The 16,106-nt window shown below is 43.8% G+C and overlaps 1 protein-coding gene across 1 annotated transcript in view; it reads left to right on the top strand.

Annotated features, from left to right (window-relative positions):
- The first annotated feature begins 7,198 nt into the window (after positions 1-7,198).
- Positions 7,199-16,106, top strand: part of elp2 (elongator acetyltransferase complex subunit 2) — a 44,999-nt gene continuing 36,091 nt past the window's right edge. The window contains exons 1-10 of the mRNA XM_014178573.3: positions 7,199-7,356; positions 7,555-7,633; positions 7,770-7,840; positions 8,007-8,148; positions 10,971-11,048; positions 11,305-11,369; positions 11,510-11,576; positions 13,350-13,493; positions 13,857-13,952; positions 14,276-14,376. Of these exons, the coding sequence (XP_014034048.2) occupies positions 7,225-7,356; positions 7,555-7,633; positions 7,770-7,840; positions 8,007-8,148; positions 10,971-11,048; positions 11,305-11,369; positions 11,510-11,576; positions 13,350-13,493; positions 13,857-13,952; positions 14,276-14,376 (975 nt within the window). The 5' untranslated portion in view covers positions 7,199-7,224. The remainder of the gene's footprint in view (positions 7,357-7,554; positions 7,634-7,769; positions 7,841-8,006; positions 8,149-10,970; positions 11,049-11,304; positions 11,370-11,509; positions 11,577-13,349; positions 13,494-13,856; positions 13,953-14,275; positions 14,377-16,106) is intronic.

Genomic DNA, 16,106 nt, shown 5'->3' with positions numbered 1-16,106 from the left:
CTCTCAGATCAGCCGTCATAGAATCGACTAGGCCACATCATTACGCTGAATGGAATTCGAGTGAGATTGGATGCTTGAACACTGGATTGTGTGTTAAACTTTGACGATGTACGGGGGTTTTGCTTATTAGTCTACTCTACAATTCAGGGGTTATCATAAAGTTCAGAGTTAGCTTATGCTTTACATTTATCAAGAACAACATCTCCTACATTTACAAGTGATCAAAAACAGGAGACTAACAAATCCAGAAGCACTGCAATTACAAAGTAGTCCATGTAGAGTTGTCCTCTACGGAGTATACAGTTGTGTTGTTCTGCAATAGGGAAATTGCCAAACATTGTTACATTGACTCGCTGATTAATTTTGTCAATACCAAGAGGCATCCTCCCAGATGAATAGAACACTAGCTATTCAGAGCAGTCTTTTTCATTTATTGCCATATTGTATTTCGATGTCTTTTTTTCTAATCTCGCTTTTTTTTCTAATCTCCCAGACAAATTGACTGATTTTTTTTTTACAAACAAAAACAGAACAATCTGACAAACATTTTTTTTTGTTTAAGCATATCCGCACTGTCCTAGTGTAGGCATATTAGCAGTGCTTGACTTGGACCGGATCTTTCCGGAGCGCGGTACCGTCACTTCTAATGGGAGCTGTTCATTTTGGGGGAATTGAGTACCAGCTCCTCTATAAAACAAAGTAGCCTATCACCGGTCATGAAAAGGAATGGAAATGTTTTTCATAATTTTTGTTAATGTAATTAATGAAGGCACACTTAAATATTAGCCTATCAATCACTTAAAACTCGACATATCAGCCATCATCGGAATGACCCTTCAGTGCGTGTCTGTGTGGGCTGCGTGTAGGCAGGTAGGCTATAATGACAGATAGACTAAGTAGATAGCCAATTCAAAACATAACTTGTAGCAGTTATCTCGCTAGTTAACTATACCTAACTAAGCATTAATCTCGTCGTCGCCTTATTTCTACCGGCACTACATAAATCTGCACCGTGGAAAAATGGTGATTCCACTCCATTAAACAGTAGCCATGTAATTGCGACAACAAAAAATATTCTAAGAATAGCAAAATTGACAAATGACTTGCTGTGCATAGATCTTCCCTGGAACATTCATATTTGAGCCTTATATATAAACATGTCTAGTAAGATACCTTGCTTTGAAGTAGCCTACCTTGTCCATTTGATCCCTGATTCATTGAATGAGGGAATAATTAGATAAAAACAAAAGTATTTGGTTGAAATGTTGCAAAATGTTATATCAAGGGTGGCAACCATCCTCCAGCATAGCTACTGGGGGTGCAGGCCTTTGTTCAAGCCCTGGTCAAACCACATTGTAGCCTAAATATCAGCTGCGCAACAGTACTTTGATAGCAGACTTGGGTGTTTAAGGACTGGATCAAAAGCCAAGCCTGCACCCCCAGGAGCTCTCCAGATGGAGGGTTGGCCACATGTTGACAACTTTGTATGTGTGGGGTGTAATGAAAAATGCATATGAAAAAAGAATCAAGAGTTCTCTATAGCATAGCATTTGTGAATTTCAGGTGAATACAATCTAATCAAATCGAATTTTATTTGTCACATTCGCTGAATACAACAGGTGTAGTAGACTCTACAGTGAAATGCTTACTTATAAGCCCTTAAACAACAATGCAGTTTTAAGAAAAACACATAAAAATAGAAATATAACAAATAATTAAGGAGTAACAATAAAATACCAGTAGTGAGGCTATAAACAGGGGGTTCAGGTACAGAGGGTACCGGTACAGAGTCAATGTGCGGGGGCACCGATTAGTCGAGGTAATTGACGTAATATGTACATGTAGGTACAGGTAAAGTGACTATGCATGGATAATAAACAGAGAAGGGGGTGGGGACAATGCAAATAGTCCGGGTAGCCATTTGATTAACTGTTCAGGAGTTGTATGGCTTGGGGGTAGAAGCTGTTAAGAAGCCTTTTTGACCTAGACTTGGCGCCCCTGTACAGATTGCCATGCGGTAGCAGAAAGAACAGTCTATGACTAGGGTGGCTGGAGTCCTTAACAATTTTTAGGGCCTTCCTCTGTCACCGCCTGGTATAGAGGTCCTGGATGGCAAGAAGCTTGGCCCCAGTGATGTACTGGACCGTACGCACTACCCTCTGTAGTGCCTTGCGGTCGGAGGCCGAGCAGTTGCCATTCCAGGCAGTGATGCAACCAGTCAGGATGCTCTCGATGGTGCAGCTGTAGAACGTTTTGAGGATCTGAGGACCCATGCCAAATCTTTTTGGTCTCCTAAGGGGAATAGGTGTTGTCGTGCCCTCTTCATGACTGTCTTGGTGTGTTTGGACCATGATTGTTTGTTGGTGATGTGGACACCGAGGAACTTCAAGCTCTCAACCTGCTCCACTACAGCCCTGTCGATGAGAATGGGGGCGTGCTCGGTCCTCCTTTTTCTGTAGTCCACAATCATCTCTTTTGTCTTGATAACGTAGAGGTAGAGGTTGTTACCCTGGCACCACACTGCCAGGTCTCTGACCTCCTCCCTATAGGCTGTCTCAACGCTGTCAGTGATTGGGCCTACCACTGTTGTTTCGTCAGCAAACTTAATGATGGTGTTGGAGTCGTGCTTGGCCATGCAGTCATGGGTGAAAAGGGAGTACAGGAGGACACTGAGCACGCACCCCTGAGGGGCCCCTGTGTTGAGGATCAGCATGGCAGATGTATTGTTACCTACCCTTACCAACAGGGGGCGGCCCGTCAGGAAGTCCAGGACCCAGTTGCAGAAGGAGGTGTTAAGTCCCAGGGTCCTTAGCTTAGTGATGAGCTTTGAGGGCACTATGGTGTTGAACGCTGAGCTGTAGTCAATGAATAGCATTCTCACGTAGGTGCTCCTTTTGTCCAGGTGGGAAAGAGCTGTGTGGAGTGCAATAGAGATTGCATCATCTGTGGATCTGTTGGGGCGATATGCAAATTGGAGTGGGTCTAGGGTTTCTGGGATGATGGTGTTGATGTGAGCCATGCCTTTCAATGCACTTCATGGCTACAGACTTGTGCGCTACGTGTCGGTAGTCATTTGGGCAGGTTACCATGGTGTTCTTGGGCACAGGGACTATGGTAGTCTGCTTGAAACATGTTAGTATTACAGACTCGGTCAGGGAGAGGTTGAAAATGTCAGTGAAGACACTTGCCAGTTGGTCAGCGCATGCTCGGAGTACGCTTCCTGGTAGTCCATCTGGCCCTGTGACCTTGTGAATGTTGACCTGTTTAAAAGTCTTACTCACATCGGCTACGGAGAGTGTGATCACACAGTCGTCCGGAACAGTTAGTACTCTCACGCATGGTTCAGTGTTGCTAGCCTAGAAGCGAGCATAGAAGTTTTTTAGCTCATCTGGTAGGCTCATGTCACTGGGCAGCTCGCGGCTGTGCTTCCCTTTGTAGTCCATAATAGACAGTGCTTGATCTGGGATGAAAGAAGAGAAGAAGCTGTCTTTTTACAAGTTTGTCCAAGTCCGGACTTGTAAAAAGACAGCTTCTGCACTTCTTTCATCCCAAATCAAGCACTGCTATTAGCCGTTAAATACAAGATGTGTTGGCATTGTGTGATTGTTTTACTAACAGCTGCCGCTGAAGTTATAATGCTCTTCAGAACCGCTGACTGCTATTTCACTCTCTGTATCTTTCTTCTTGGCTGTGCTGCTCTTGGGAACAGAACTGCTGAGCTGAATGTAAAGATCATGAACGGAGGGTGATTTTGTGCACAGTGAAATGTGGAATCAGCTGCGTAGTCAGTAAGTTTCCTAGGATATGCAGATTAAGGATTTTTAACTATTTTCTCAGGAATATTGGGTTCATGGGCAGGCATATGATTATTCAAATAATCCATGAACTAAGTTTGAGTGGTAGTTTTCACTGCAAAATGCAATGGTGTCATATCTTGTCTGAAATAGAGTTATGGAATGTAAGTTCTAAAAATGTACAACAGCTTTCATATATCATTTCCTGTAGCATGTCTTTTTTGGGCCAAAGGTATGTAGGTTTTAGGGTAACGACACTGCAAGGACACTGATACAACCATGAACATTTACATTACATTTAAGTCATTTAGCAGATGCCCTTATCCAGAGCGACTTACAAATTGGTGGATTCACCTTATGATATCCAGTGGAACAACCACTTTACAATAGTGCATCTAAATCTTTTAAGGGGGGGGGGGGGGGGGGGGGGGTTAGAAGGATTACTTTATCCTACTTTATCCAACCATAGAAACAAAGTTGTTTTTCTGCTTCCAGAGAGTGGCTCCTTACGGAAAGGGCAATGACGGAAATATTCCCATACCTCTACTTTTTGCCCTGGCATTTGAGACCACAGGTGCAAGCTGGTGATTGTGCCACCCAGCCTGCCAGTGCTATGTTCCCAATATGCCCATGCCACTGCTGCCCAGCATGCCAGAGGGAGGCCCTTATGGGCTAGGCTCATTGAATTACCTGTAAACAAAAGCAGGCTGCAGAAAGTGACATAGTAATCTGGCTGCTGTGTTTTGTTTGGGTATTTCCGCTGTCGTTAAATCCCACACATGCTCAATTAATACTCTCCGAGCCTCTCTCTCTATCCTGCACGCTAAACTACAGACCGTCTGTCGGCTCTGCAAGCTGATGTGTGCAGGTAGGGATAACATTACACACACACACTTTGGGGGTTGCGTGTCCCTTGTGAATGACAGAGGTTTGACCTCTGCTGGCCTTAGTGATTAGCTGTACCTGCTCCCCCAATATGTCCGGTGCTGGGCGAGATAATAAAGTGATAATTTCTGGTGCAGAATGTGTCTGTGGCTTACATCAGAGAGCCGGCACAACAAAGCCTTCAGAATGGCTGGTGCCATACTTAGTGACTGTGGGAAATAGCAGGGGGAGTTACTGCTTGTGCCCCAAATGGCACCCTATTTCCTTTATATTGTACTACTTTTGGCCAGAGGCCAGTGTACTATATAGAGAATAGGGTGCCATTTGGGATGCAGGCTGTATTGTAGATGTATGATTCTTAGGGTGATTTAAAAATATTTTTTGTTATTTTTTATTTAACCTATATTTAACTAGGTAAGTCAGTTTAGAACAAATTCTTATTTACAATGATGGCCTACTCCGGCCAAACAGGGCGACACTGGGCCAATTGTGCACTGCCCTATGGGACTCGCATTCACGGCCGGATGTGATACAGCCTGGGAATAGGAATGTGTCTCCTGGACAGAGAAAGTGTTTATCCCACTCTACTCTAAAGGTATTTTGCCACTTTATTGTGTAGGGGCACTTTTGAAATCCAGCATAACTCCAATTGAATCATAGTCCCAGTATCCAATCTGAAATAGATAAGTGGACCAGACTACGGTATAGTGAAGGGCCTACTGCAGAACATACAGTATAGGCTAGTAAGGAGCACTGTCTTGTCAAGGAGGAAGTGGGAGATAATAGAAAATGTGAGTCTCTTTGACAGATAGGGCACGCAACACCACGAAAATCTATCAGTTCTCTCAGCCACCCCTGAGATGACATCCGTTGGGGTTTTCTCACCCAAGAGGTCGCTTTCACTGAGATAAGTCACTTGGAGTGTCTCGGTGTGCATCCTAAATTGGCACCCTATTCCCTATATAGTGCACTACTTTTGACCAGGGTCCATAAGAGACATTTTTTCCTGAAATGTTGATAATGATGAGTCCAAATACCAACCCTCCGGGACCTGCCTTCTCTCTCTCTCTCGCCCATCGCTCTTCTTCTTCCTTGATTCATTTGTCATGAATCATGTCGTCTCAGAGGGTTCCGAGATGACAACCCATTTTCTTCCTTGTGATCACGTCAAGAGGTGGTTTTTAAACTGCTTCTGACAAAACTGTCGTTGGAGACCTTTGCTATATACCTTGTTTGGAGGAGCAGTTCCTACCAGCCCAGAACTGACAGACCAGCTCAGGTCAACCACATCTTCAGTAGCCTACTGACAGAGTAACCTTTCATACAGTGTGCCTGTGATCATATGCCACTGGCAGCTCTGCCATGACCCTGTATATGTTGGGCTGTTTGAAGATGGCTTCGTCTTGCTTTCTTTGCATGTTATAGCTTCTGACATGCAAATCAGCAAGGCTGACAGTACAGAGGATACGGTGGAGACACATGACATAATGGAACAAAAGGCTGCAACACTCTTCTTGTCACATTAATTCTGTCGTCAGTGTTCAAAGCACTGGCTTATGTATTTCACAGAAACAAAGCTAAATGCAATACAACCCTCATCCACAGCGCTAAACCACATCTTAATGTAGGCCTACAGCAGTGTAAATGTTAACATCCAATATAGCCTCTATTTTAACTCAATTATTCCCAAAGCCCAGACCATTCCCAGAGAAACAGTCCAGTTATGTCTTTCCCATTGCCGTGGTTTATGACTTGAGCAACCAGAAATGACAGGTCAAACTATTTTGGGGGCCCCTGTAAAACTGTCTTTAGTCATACTAGGTCATTTTGGACTATTCTAAGCCAACACTAGTACACAGCTGTGTTTCAAAGGGGTCAGCCTGACAACTTTAATCATATAAACAATTCTAAAACTTAAAACCCATGGTATGCTATGGTAATTGCAATATGAGTTGGAATGCATTTAGTGAGCTTAGCTTTGCTTTAATTCTATGGTTTTAACATTTAAATGGGGGACATTCCAATCCACTCAGTACACAAAGCACAAATACTTTTAAAAACGTAAATGCTCACTTGTGACACATTAAATACACAAACCAGCTAGGGTAGGCTACACAACGTCATTATCTCTGGTATCTCCCTTTTCAAATCCAATACTTTTAATGAATTCACTATAATATATGTATATACTTTCTCAAGCCCAATTAAAATATTTTAATTTGCTATTAGTTTGTTATCATATCGATTACTTTATTCAATGAGTGTATTGCACCACCTACTGGATTCTACCGAATAATGAGCAGAAGAGTTCAGTAGCTGGAATGTCCCCTCTCATTTAGACACAATTTATTTGCATGATAAACCGTGGGTTATGTTTGCCAGGAATACTTTAGCGGATGTCCCCTCATTGAAACAAAAATATACCGTTAGTCCAGAGTGTGTTCCAGATAATTTTATCCATTGCTGTATGGGAGCGGAACGTTCGTAGAATCTTGTGCGGTGCGTATACCCATATTTACGGTAACTCTACCGGCTAGCATACAAGATGGCGGCTCCCATAATAGAAACATGTCATGTCGCATGTTGTGCAAATCGAACCCCAAATGTTCTTTCATGGGGTCGTGGGGGTCTCATTGCATATGGAACATGCCATTCTGTCGCTCTCTATGACCCACAGGTTATATATCTCTTTCACAATTTTTATTATTCGTGTCGTTGCAGTTGCAGCATAGGCTAGCTATAGCTAGCTACATCATCAGTCTCGTCATTTTTGACAGTTCACGTTAATCAGCTTTATTTTGTATTGTGCTAGATGTCCTTCGGTTGTTATTTTTGCGGTGACAGTCAGCTTTACTCTTTACATACCATTATACAGGAGAAAGGTGTTGTTGCTGTCCTCAATGGACATACCGGGAGGGTGAACACAGTCCAGTGGATCCACAGAGAGGACTGTGGTGAGTAGTTACCTGCATGTTTTGGTATGCTGATAATGTGCTTTATAAGTTTCATCCAATGCTTTGATATGCTTCATCCTTTGCTTTGATAGACTGTTTCTGACAATTGGTTGTTCCTCCCTGATGGCTGTTACAGGTAGAGAAACTCACCTGGTGTCAGGAGGGTCTGACAGTCTACTGATTGTGTGGGAGGCCCAAGATGGGAAGGTGTGTTTTAAAGCCACTAGAAGTAGGAATAGGCCTCATACCATACGTTAATGATCTGTATTGACACTTCTGTGTACATTTGACACGTTATCTAAACACAGCAATAGTTTCACTTATATTGATCCTTTCTAAGGCATATGTTTTGTGTTTGTGCCCCTTGCCCCAGTTTAAACAGTGTGTTGAGTGTGTTGGACATACTGGACCAGTGTGTGCTGTGGATGCCATCCACCTGGACAACAGTAAGCTACTCATCGCCTCCACAGCCTCCGACTCCACTGTAAAACTATGGCTCTACACTGCAAATAAAGGTAAGGGAAACTTTTTTTGTCCCAGTGATAGACAAGTATCCTGTACAGGGGGTGTACTTGTACATCAAGCTGCCTCACGCTCCAGGACCAGGAGATGGAAACTGACTCGGGCAAGGCTACTTTACTTAGTTTTTTTGTGACATGGAACAGGTAAAGGAACTCTTTAGGACAGTCAGATTGGGTAAGGCAATCAGATCAGTGATATTGGCCTTTGGACTCATGGGCTGTGTCCCAAATGGCACCCTATTACCTATGTAGCGCATTACTTTTGACCAGGGCTCATAGGCCGCCTCAGTAGTACTCTCAAGTACCCTGTCTCAACATGATTAGGTTACAAAAACCCACAATGTTAGCCAAAAGTCAGCTTATTTTATTTGAGACAGAGCGACATGAGGTGGTGTAGGGTGAAGTTGCCCCTAGACACTGATCGTGGGTCAGTTTTAAAATAAAAATGGTATTTGTCACATGCTTCGTAAACAACAGGTGTTGACTAACAGTGAAATGCTTACTTACAGGTCCTTTTCCAACAATGCAGAGTTGAAGATAAATATTACAAACATTTAAATAGTGACGAGTAATAAATACACTGTGAATAACAATAACGAGTAAAAATAACATGGCTAAATACAGGTACCAGTACCTAGTCGATGTGCAGGGGTATGAGGTAATTGAGGTGGCTATATACGTATATATAGGGGTGAAGTGACTAGGCAACAGGATTAGAGGTCGACCGATTAATCAGAATGGCCGATTTCAAGTTTTCATAACAATCGGTAATCGGTATTTTTGGCGACCGATTTGTCTATTTTATTTATTATTATATATTTTTTTATTACACCTTTATTTAACAAGGCAAGGCAAGTCAGATTAAGAACACATTCTTATTTTCAATGACGGCCTAGGAACGGGGGTTAACTGCCTTGTTCAGGGGGGATTCGGGGATTCGTTTTTGCAACCTTCTGGTTACTAGTCCAACGCTCTAACCACCTGCCTTACATTGCACTCCACGAGGAGCCTGCATGACTACCTGTTACGCGAGGGCAACAAGAAGCCAAGGGAAGTTGCTAGCTAGCATTAAACTTATCTTATAAAAAACTATCAATCTTAACATAATCACTAGTTAACTACACATGGTTGATGATATTACTAGTTTATCTAACGTGTCCTGCGTTGCATATAATCGATGCGGTGCCTGTTAATTTCTCATCGAATCACAGCCTACTTCGACAAACGGGTGATGATTTTGGGATCTGTGTGAGTGTGGGGGTAGAGTCCAGTGTGTGTACATAGTCAAGTGCAAGAGAGTTAATAAAAAAATAAAGGGTCAATGAAGGTAGTCCGGGTAACTATTTGGTTATGTATTTAGCAGTCTTATGGCTTGGGGGTAGAAGCTGTTCAGGGTCCTGTTGGTTCCAGACTTGGCGCATCGGTACCGCTTGCCATGCGGTAGCAGGGAGAACAGTGTATGGCTTTAGGGCCTTCCTCTGACATCGCCTGGTACAGAACTCCTGGATGGCAGGGAGCTCAGGCCCAGTGATGTGCTGGACCGTACTCACCACCCTCTGTAGCTCCTTGCGGTCGGGTGCCGTCCAGTTGCCGTACCCAACGGTGATACAGCCAGTCAAGATGCTGTCAATGGTGCAGCTGTAGAACTTTTTGAGGATCTGAGGGCCCATGCCAAATATTTTCAGTCTCCTGAGGGGGAAGAGGCATTGTCGTGGCCTGTTCACGACTGTGTACATGTAGGTGTGTGTGGACCATATTCATTCCTTAGTGATGTGGACACCAAGGAACTTGAAAAAAAGGAGAGAAGAATCCAGATATGTAACTTAACTGATTTCCCCCCCCCCCCCCCCCCCTCCCAATCACCAATGTAGATGCATTTTCCCCAATAATGGATAAGGTTAGGATTGGATGAGGAAAGGTGATCCTAGATCTGTACCTAGGGCAAACTTCACCACGAAGCAAGAGAGACATCTGTGAGTTTATCTGAATTTTCCAGCTAGCCTGACATCTGCTGCTATGCTGTGGTAGCACAGACAGATCCGTCTGTTCCCAGCATCCATTGGGATGCTGGGATGTCATTATTTTCACTGGACTGTTCTCTTCTCAGCCTTATAAGTTCTTTGAGAGAGGAGGAAGGAGGATGAAGAGAATAGTGGGAGGGGGTTACTGTAAATTAGCTGCTATCATCTTCCTCCTCTTTGATGATATTTCATAAAAAAATCAGGTCCTATTCATTTTGATGTGAGTTTCTTGTCAGGTCAAAGTTAAAGACATTTCCATGTAGTATCAGTGCTGTTTTAATTTGAGATCCGTCCCTGGTGGCAACATGTTTCCTTTGTAGCGTTGGTTGTTTTTTCCCTCTCTGGGTGTTAGTGTGTGTGGGGGGAAGCGAACGCTGATGTTACATGACAGTTATGGAGATGGCCGTGTAGCCAAATGGTACCCTTTTCCCTACATAGTGCACTACTTTGACCAGATTGTTTTGGGCCCCGGGTCAAAAGTAGTGCACTATATAGGGAATAGGGAGATATTTGGGAGCTCTGCTACCAGTATGTGTTGCTAGTGCTAGCTAGTACCTGGAAGTCCCCTTGGTTTCTGGGGAAAGGAGAGAAGTTAAATATGTCACCCTTTGACAAATGTCTCTGCAGCTAGCATCAATGGAACTATCCTGGCTATTAGCCATCTCACCTCTCTAGGATAAGTTAATGATATTATCGCGGAGCAGATGATTTATGGAACCCAATGATTTTTCATCATTTTCATGCCCTATCATTAATGCAAATGTTTCTGTACTTATTTTTCCTCTTTCTATGAAGCGGAGTGCACCCATACCATATCCTTTGGGAGCGGGTTTATGATGGATGTCTCGCTAGCGTGGTTGCCTGGCAGCAGAGGTAAGCTGTTTCCACAGCAGCGGTAGCTGATGGTTGCCAGTGAACCCCCTCCACACCTCAGATCATCTTGAAGTGTTCCGCATGTCATCTCGACTGCCTTTCACGTTCCTGTTCCTTTTGATGCTTTGTCCGCCCCCCCCTTCCTCCCCTCCACTCAATCTGTCTTAAAAACATGAGGCAGATGCAACTGTGTTATTATGTGGCCTGACTTCAGCAAGCGTGGCAGGACTAACACAATACAATACACTCATTGCAGTTCCCATACTTGCCTGCGGGGGCGACGATTGCACAATCCATTTGTATGCACAGTGCAATGGACAGGTAAGCTCAAGTAGCTGACTATATGGGCCAACAAATAAAGGTAATGTCATGTTAACATGAATACATTTAGTATGTTGGGTTAATGATGTGTAAACATATTTATTGACATTGCCGACCATCTTTCCCTGTGTCTCTGACAGTTCAGGAAAGTCCTCTCCTTGCAAGGGCATGAGGATTGGATCCGTGGTGTGGAGTGGGCCTGTGTAGGTGAGGACCACACCGCTGTTTTAACAATCTGTTTCTTCATTGTCTTGTTTTATCTGGTGTGACTTACATAAATCTGACAAATAATCAGATAGTTTGACAAAATGGATTTGTGGTATAATCTGTATATCCTGCTGGCTAGTTAGGTACAGGGGGTTGTGTAACCCTGCTGGCTAGTTAGGTACAGGTGGTTGTGTAACCCTGCTGGCTAGTTAGGTACAGGTGGTTGTGTAACCCTGCTGGCTAGTTAGGTACAGGGGGTTGTGTAACCCACTCCAGAGGTACTCGAGCAGTTCTCTGTTCAGGGCTACATCATCAATGGCACTGTATGCCCTTTATATAGTGTGTTACTTTTGACCAGAGACCTATTTATTTATTATTTTATTTCACCTTTATTTAACTAGGCCAGTCAAGAACAAATACGCATTTTACAATGGCGGCCTACCCCAGCCAAACCTACCCCTACCCCGGCCAAACCTTACCCTAACCCGGACAATTGTGCGCCGCTCTATGGGATTCCCGATCACGGCCGGTTGTGGTACAGCCTGGGATCGAACCAGGGTCTGTAGTGACGCCTCTAGCACTGAGATGCAGCGCTTAGACCGCTGCGCCACTCGGGAGCCCTATTGGGCCTGGTCAAAAGTAGTGCACTATTCAGGGCATAGGGTGCCATTTGGGATGCACACCAGGGTTTGTAAAAGCTATTTCATCTCCTTCACCGACCCTCATCACTAGACTCATCCCACTCAGTTGATGACTTACTCCAAGCTGGTCGGCCAGTATTGGCAGAGACAGTGTGTGTCCCAAATGGCACCCTATTCCCTACATATTGCACTATTTTTAACCAGAGGCTCTGATCAAAAGTAGTGCACTATATAGGGAGTAGGGTGCCATTTGGGATGCTGTCAGAGATTAATTTATATGCACCAGCCCCACAGGCTGGGTAGAATTGCTCTCCACCTTAAAAGGGTAAAAGAAAATGAAAATTTGTCCTTTTATGACTGGGACGTCTGTTTAATTAGATTTCACTTTTGTAGACGGACGTCTTTCCATAATGCATGAAACGGCTGCAGCAGAGCCCAGTCAAGGTTTTATTTCTTCCCCCCTCACTCAGATATACTGTATCCTTCAAGCAACTATCTCCACAGCCCTGTCTTTTGAGATCAGTCTTTTTCATTACAGCCCTCGTAGGACATGGTTCAGCCAATGTTCTGACACTCTGTGGTGACTAAAGGTCCCCTCTCGTCACAGGAGAAAGGGTGTTAACCCTGGTGTCCTGGCCCCCTCATACTACCATGGCCACCTAATCACCCCATTTCTTTCAACCTCTCTCCTCCCCAGGTAGTCGTAGTTAGAAAAAGTGTTCTCTCTTCTCAGCCGTCTTACCTAGAGTGCATCTGAAATGGCACCCTGTTCCCTCTGTAGTGACCTCATTTTGCTCAGAGGATATAGGGAATAGATAACATTAAATGACAATAATGAGTCTACCTCGGGTCTCACTTGTCAAAGATGTCTTCTGACTTCAACAGGACATCCTGATTTCAAAAAAATATATATATTTAGCCTTTATTTAACTCAGGGGCAGAACAACAGATTTTTACCTTGTCAGCTCGGGGATTCAATCTTGCAACCTTTCGGTTACTAGACCAACACTCTAACCACTAGGCTACCTGCTGCACCCGGAATAAGTAAAGATTAAATTAATAAAAGTTACTAAAGGTTAAAGGTTAATAAATGAAGGTTCAAATCAACTAATGTCTACCTCTATGCTGGCAGACGGCGATCTGTTACTGGCCAGCTGTGCTCAGGACTGTCTGATCCGGGTTTGGAGGCTGGTTGCCAAGTCTAGGACGAAGAGAAACGTGCAGGACGAACGCACCATTAGGATGACTGAAGATGTCTTTACACTGACACAGAATGGTGAGCAGACAGTATCAGGTTTCATTAGAAAAATGTGTTCATTAGAATTATTAAAAATGAATGACTAAATCAAAACGTCAGGTTTGAGTCACTTTCACAGTCTGTTTCAATGTCTGTCTAGCAAGAAGAATCAAGAATCACGTGATCATTAATGTCGATGTTCATTGGATTGATGCTTTTTTATTTAAATGTATTTTAAATGTCGTATTATTATTTTAATCAGGGGACATTTGGATTGTTCAATCCCTGGCAACAACCGTACAATTCTAAAACATGCCTTTTAACACAAATATGGATGGAGCTTGTGATTGTACAATCATACCGTTTGACTTTAGATTCATGCATGTTGTCTTTTTGCCCCAGATGCCTCCTCAGCGTTTGCAGTGACGCTAGAGTCAGTTCTTGCCGGCCACGAGAACAAGGTCTATGGAGTCCACTGGCAGCCCCCTGTCATCAAAGGTACTCTACTGTCAACCTATACGCCATTTGTTCCCCAGATAACACTTGACTTATTTCACTGTGATGCCGAGGTGTCATACTAAATGATTTCATGGGGATGGAGGGAGAGATTTGTTCCACACACCCATGAAATCAGAAAGGGCGAACCCTAAACTCTTAATAGTTCACATCACTCACTGTCTGTCCGCTGCGGTACTTTCATGATGTTTTTATCCATCCAACATGCGTTTCTTCTACAGATCAGCCTGATCCTACAGATCAGCATCTAGGGGCAATTTCACTACTGTGTTCCTTCATTGTGAAGCTCTTTGTCTCCCCTACAGGTGGCGACCAGCACCAGTCTCTGAGCCTGCTCTCTGCTTCCATGGACAAGACCATGATCCTGTGGGCTCAGGAGGAAGGCTCAGGGGTGTGGGTGGAGCAGGTCAGTGTCTACTTCTGGTTGTGTCCCAAACAGCATCCTGTTCCCTATAGGGCACTACTTTGGTCTCTGGTCTTAAGTAGTGCACTAAAGAGGGAATAGGGTGGCGTTCAGGACACAGACCTCTGGTAAAGGTCACCCCCCCACACACACACTCTTCTCTCTCTCTGTCTCTGTGTCTCTCTCTGTCTCTCTCTGTATGTCGGTCTCTCGGTTTTTGTCTCTCTCTCTCTCAGAACATCTGCTGTTTCTCTCAGTGCTGGGCTAAATTTAACAGAAGTGTGGAAGATGTAAGTTTCTCCCCATCTGCCCCTGAGTTTCAGGAGTGTTGAATTCTGGGAGGGACCTTATATAACCTTTCTTCTCCTCCTCCACTCTTAACATCTCCTGTAATCAATAGATGAGTGTGCTACTACAAAGGCCATAGTCGGCTTTATCACCAGAATCATGTTTAAATCCCAATGTCAGAGAGAACTTTGCAGAGCTCTACTGTACAAACATTTGACTTGCGTATGTGCCTAGATAATTAGCTGTGCGACATGCTGTTTCTATTGGGGAGCACCAGAACACCTAGAATCATGAAGGATTCTAGCTTTATTACCTCTACTATTTTGTATTGTGTTCCCAAATTATTTTGTGTGTGTGCCTACATTTTTCAACTTAGGCGCGCACATGCTCCTTGTAAAAAAAAAAAAAAAAAGTATTTTTTAAGTCAGCGTAGAGCCCTGTTGTGTAGCATGGCTAGATAGTGATGACCCCCCTCACTGGCTATCAGCCTAAAAGCAGGCCTTGGCCCATATTCATAAAGCATCTCATGGTAGGAGTGCTGATCTACGATCAGGTCCACCTTGTCCTTGTAAACTTATTCATTGTAATCAAAAATGCAAAGCTGATCCTAGATCAGCACTCAGTCTAGACACTTTGAATATAGGGCCAGGCCCTCACCCCAATCCAACCTGAACAGGGCTTTGAGTGGCATTCTCAGAGCAGAAGATGATGATGAAAAGTGGAATGATGATGGAAGGATAACAGTCTACAGGTGATCAATGACATGGAGTTTGTTTGATCTTGGCGTTTGCGCGTACGGTGGCAGAAATTCAGTTCCTCCGCTCTCACCAGGAGACTGATAATACTGCTTATCTTGACACCAGGAGACTGATAAGGATCTGCAACAAAGTTAAAAAGTGTTCCAGGCTCCTACACCCGACGTTGATTAGAACAAGGTCGTCAATCGAAGGAAAAGCAGCAGCAGGTCTCTGGAAAAGATAACATTGCTCCTCTGGCCAGGGCTTTGGACACAACAAGGCAGAATGAAAACACACCTGGAATAGCTCCTGTCTTTGTTCAGTGTGAAAGTGCATAAGATATGTCAACAGTTTATTTTTTTCCCCCCCTCATTTTTCAAACGGGGAGAAACCTTACAAAGGAAGCCAATGTCTGTTATTGTACACCTCAATGATTTACATCTAATTGCAGATTTCTTCCTCCCCACTGTGCTCACATCCAGTGGAAAGCTCAATAGGTGTAATTCACATTAATAATACTCTTTTCTCAAAGGATATTACAATCTCAAAAACCCCACACTTAAAAAGTGCTGGACAAAGTCCAGCTTAATGGAAGCACACAGACAGCGGGAAAAGTTTTGTCACTGTTATCAATGACACATTCACAATTGGGATAGATTACATTGCTAAGGCCTTTCTCATGTCCTGTCTGCACCAGAAGGATACATA

The sequence above is a fragment of the Salmo salar genome, chromosome 27 (assembly GCF_965601325.2).
Source record: "Salmo salar chromosome 27, fSalSal1, whole genome shotgun sequence".
NCBI lineage: Eukaryota > Metazoa > Chordata > Actinopteri > Salmoniformes > Salmonidae > Salmo > Salmo salar.
Note: the sequence above shows the minus strand (reverse complement) of the source record. Positions and strands in the feature narration are given on the sequence as shown.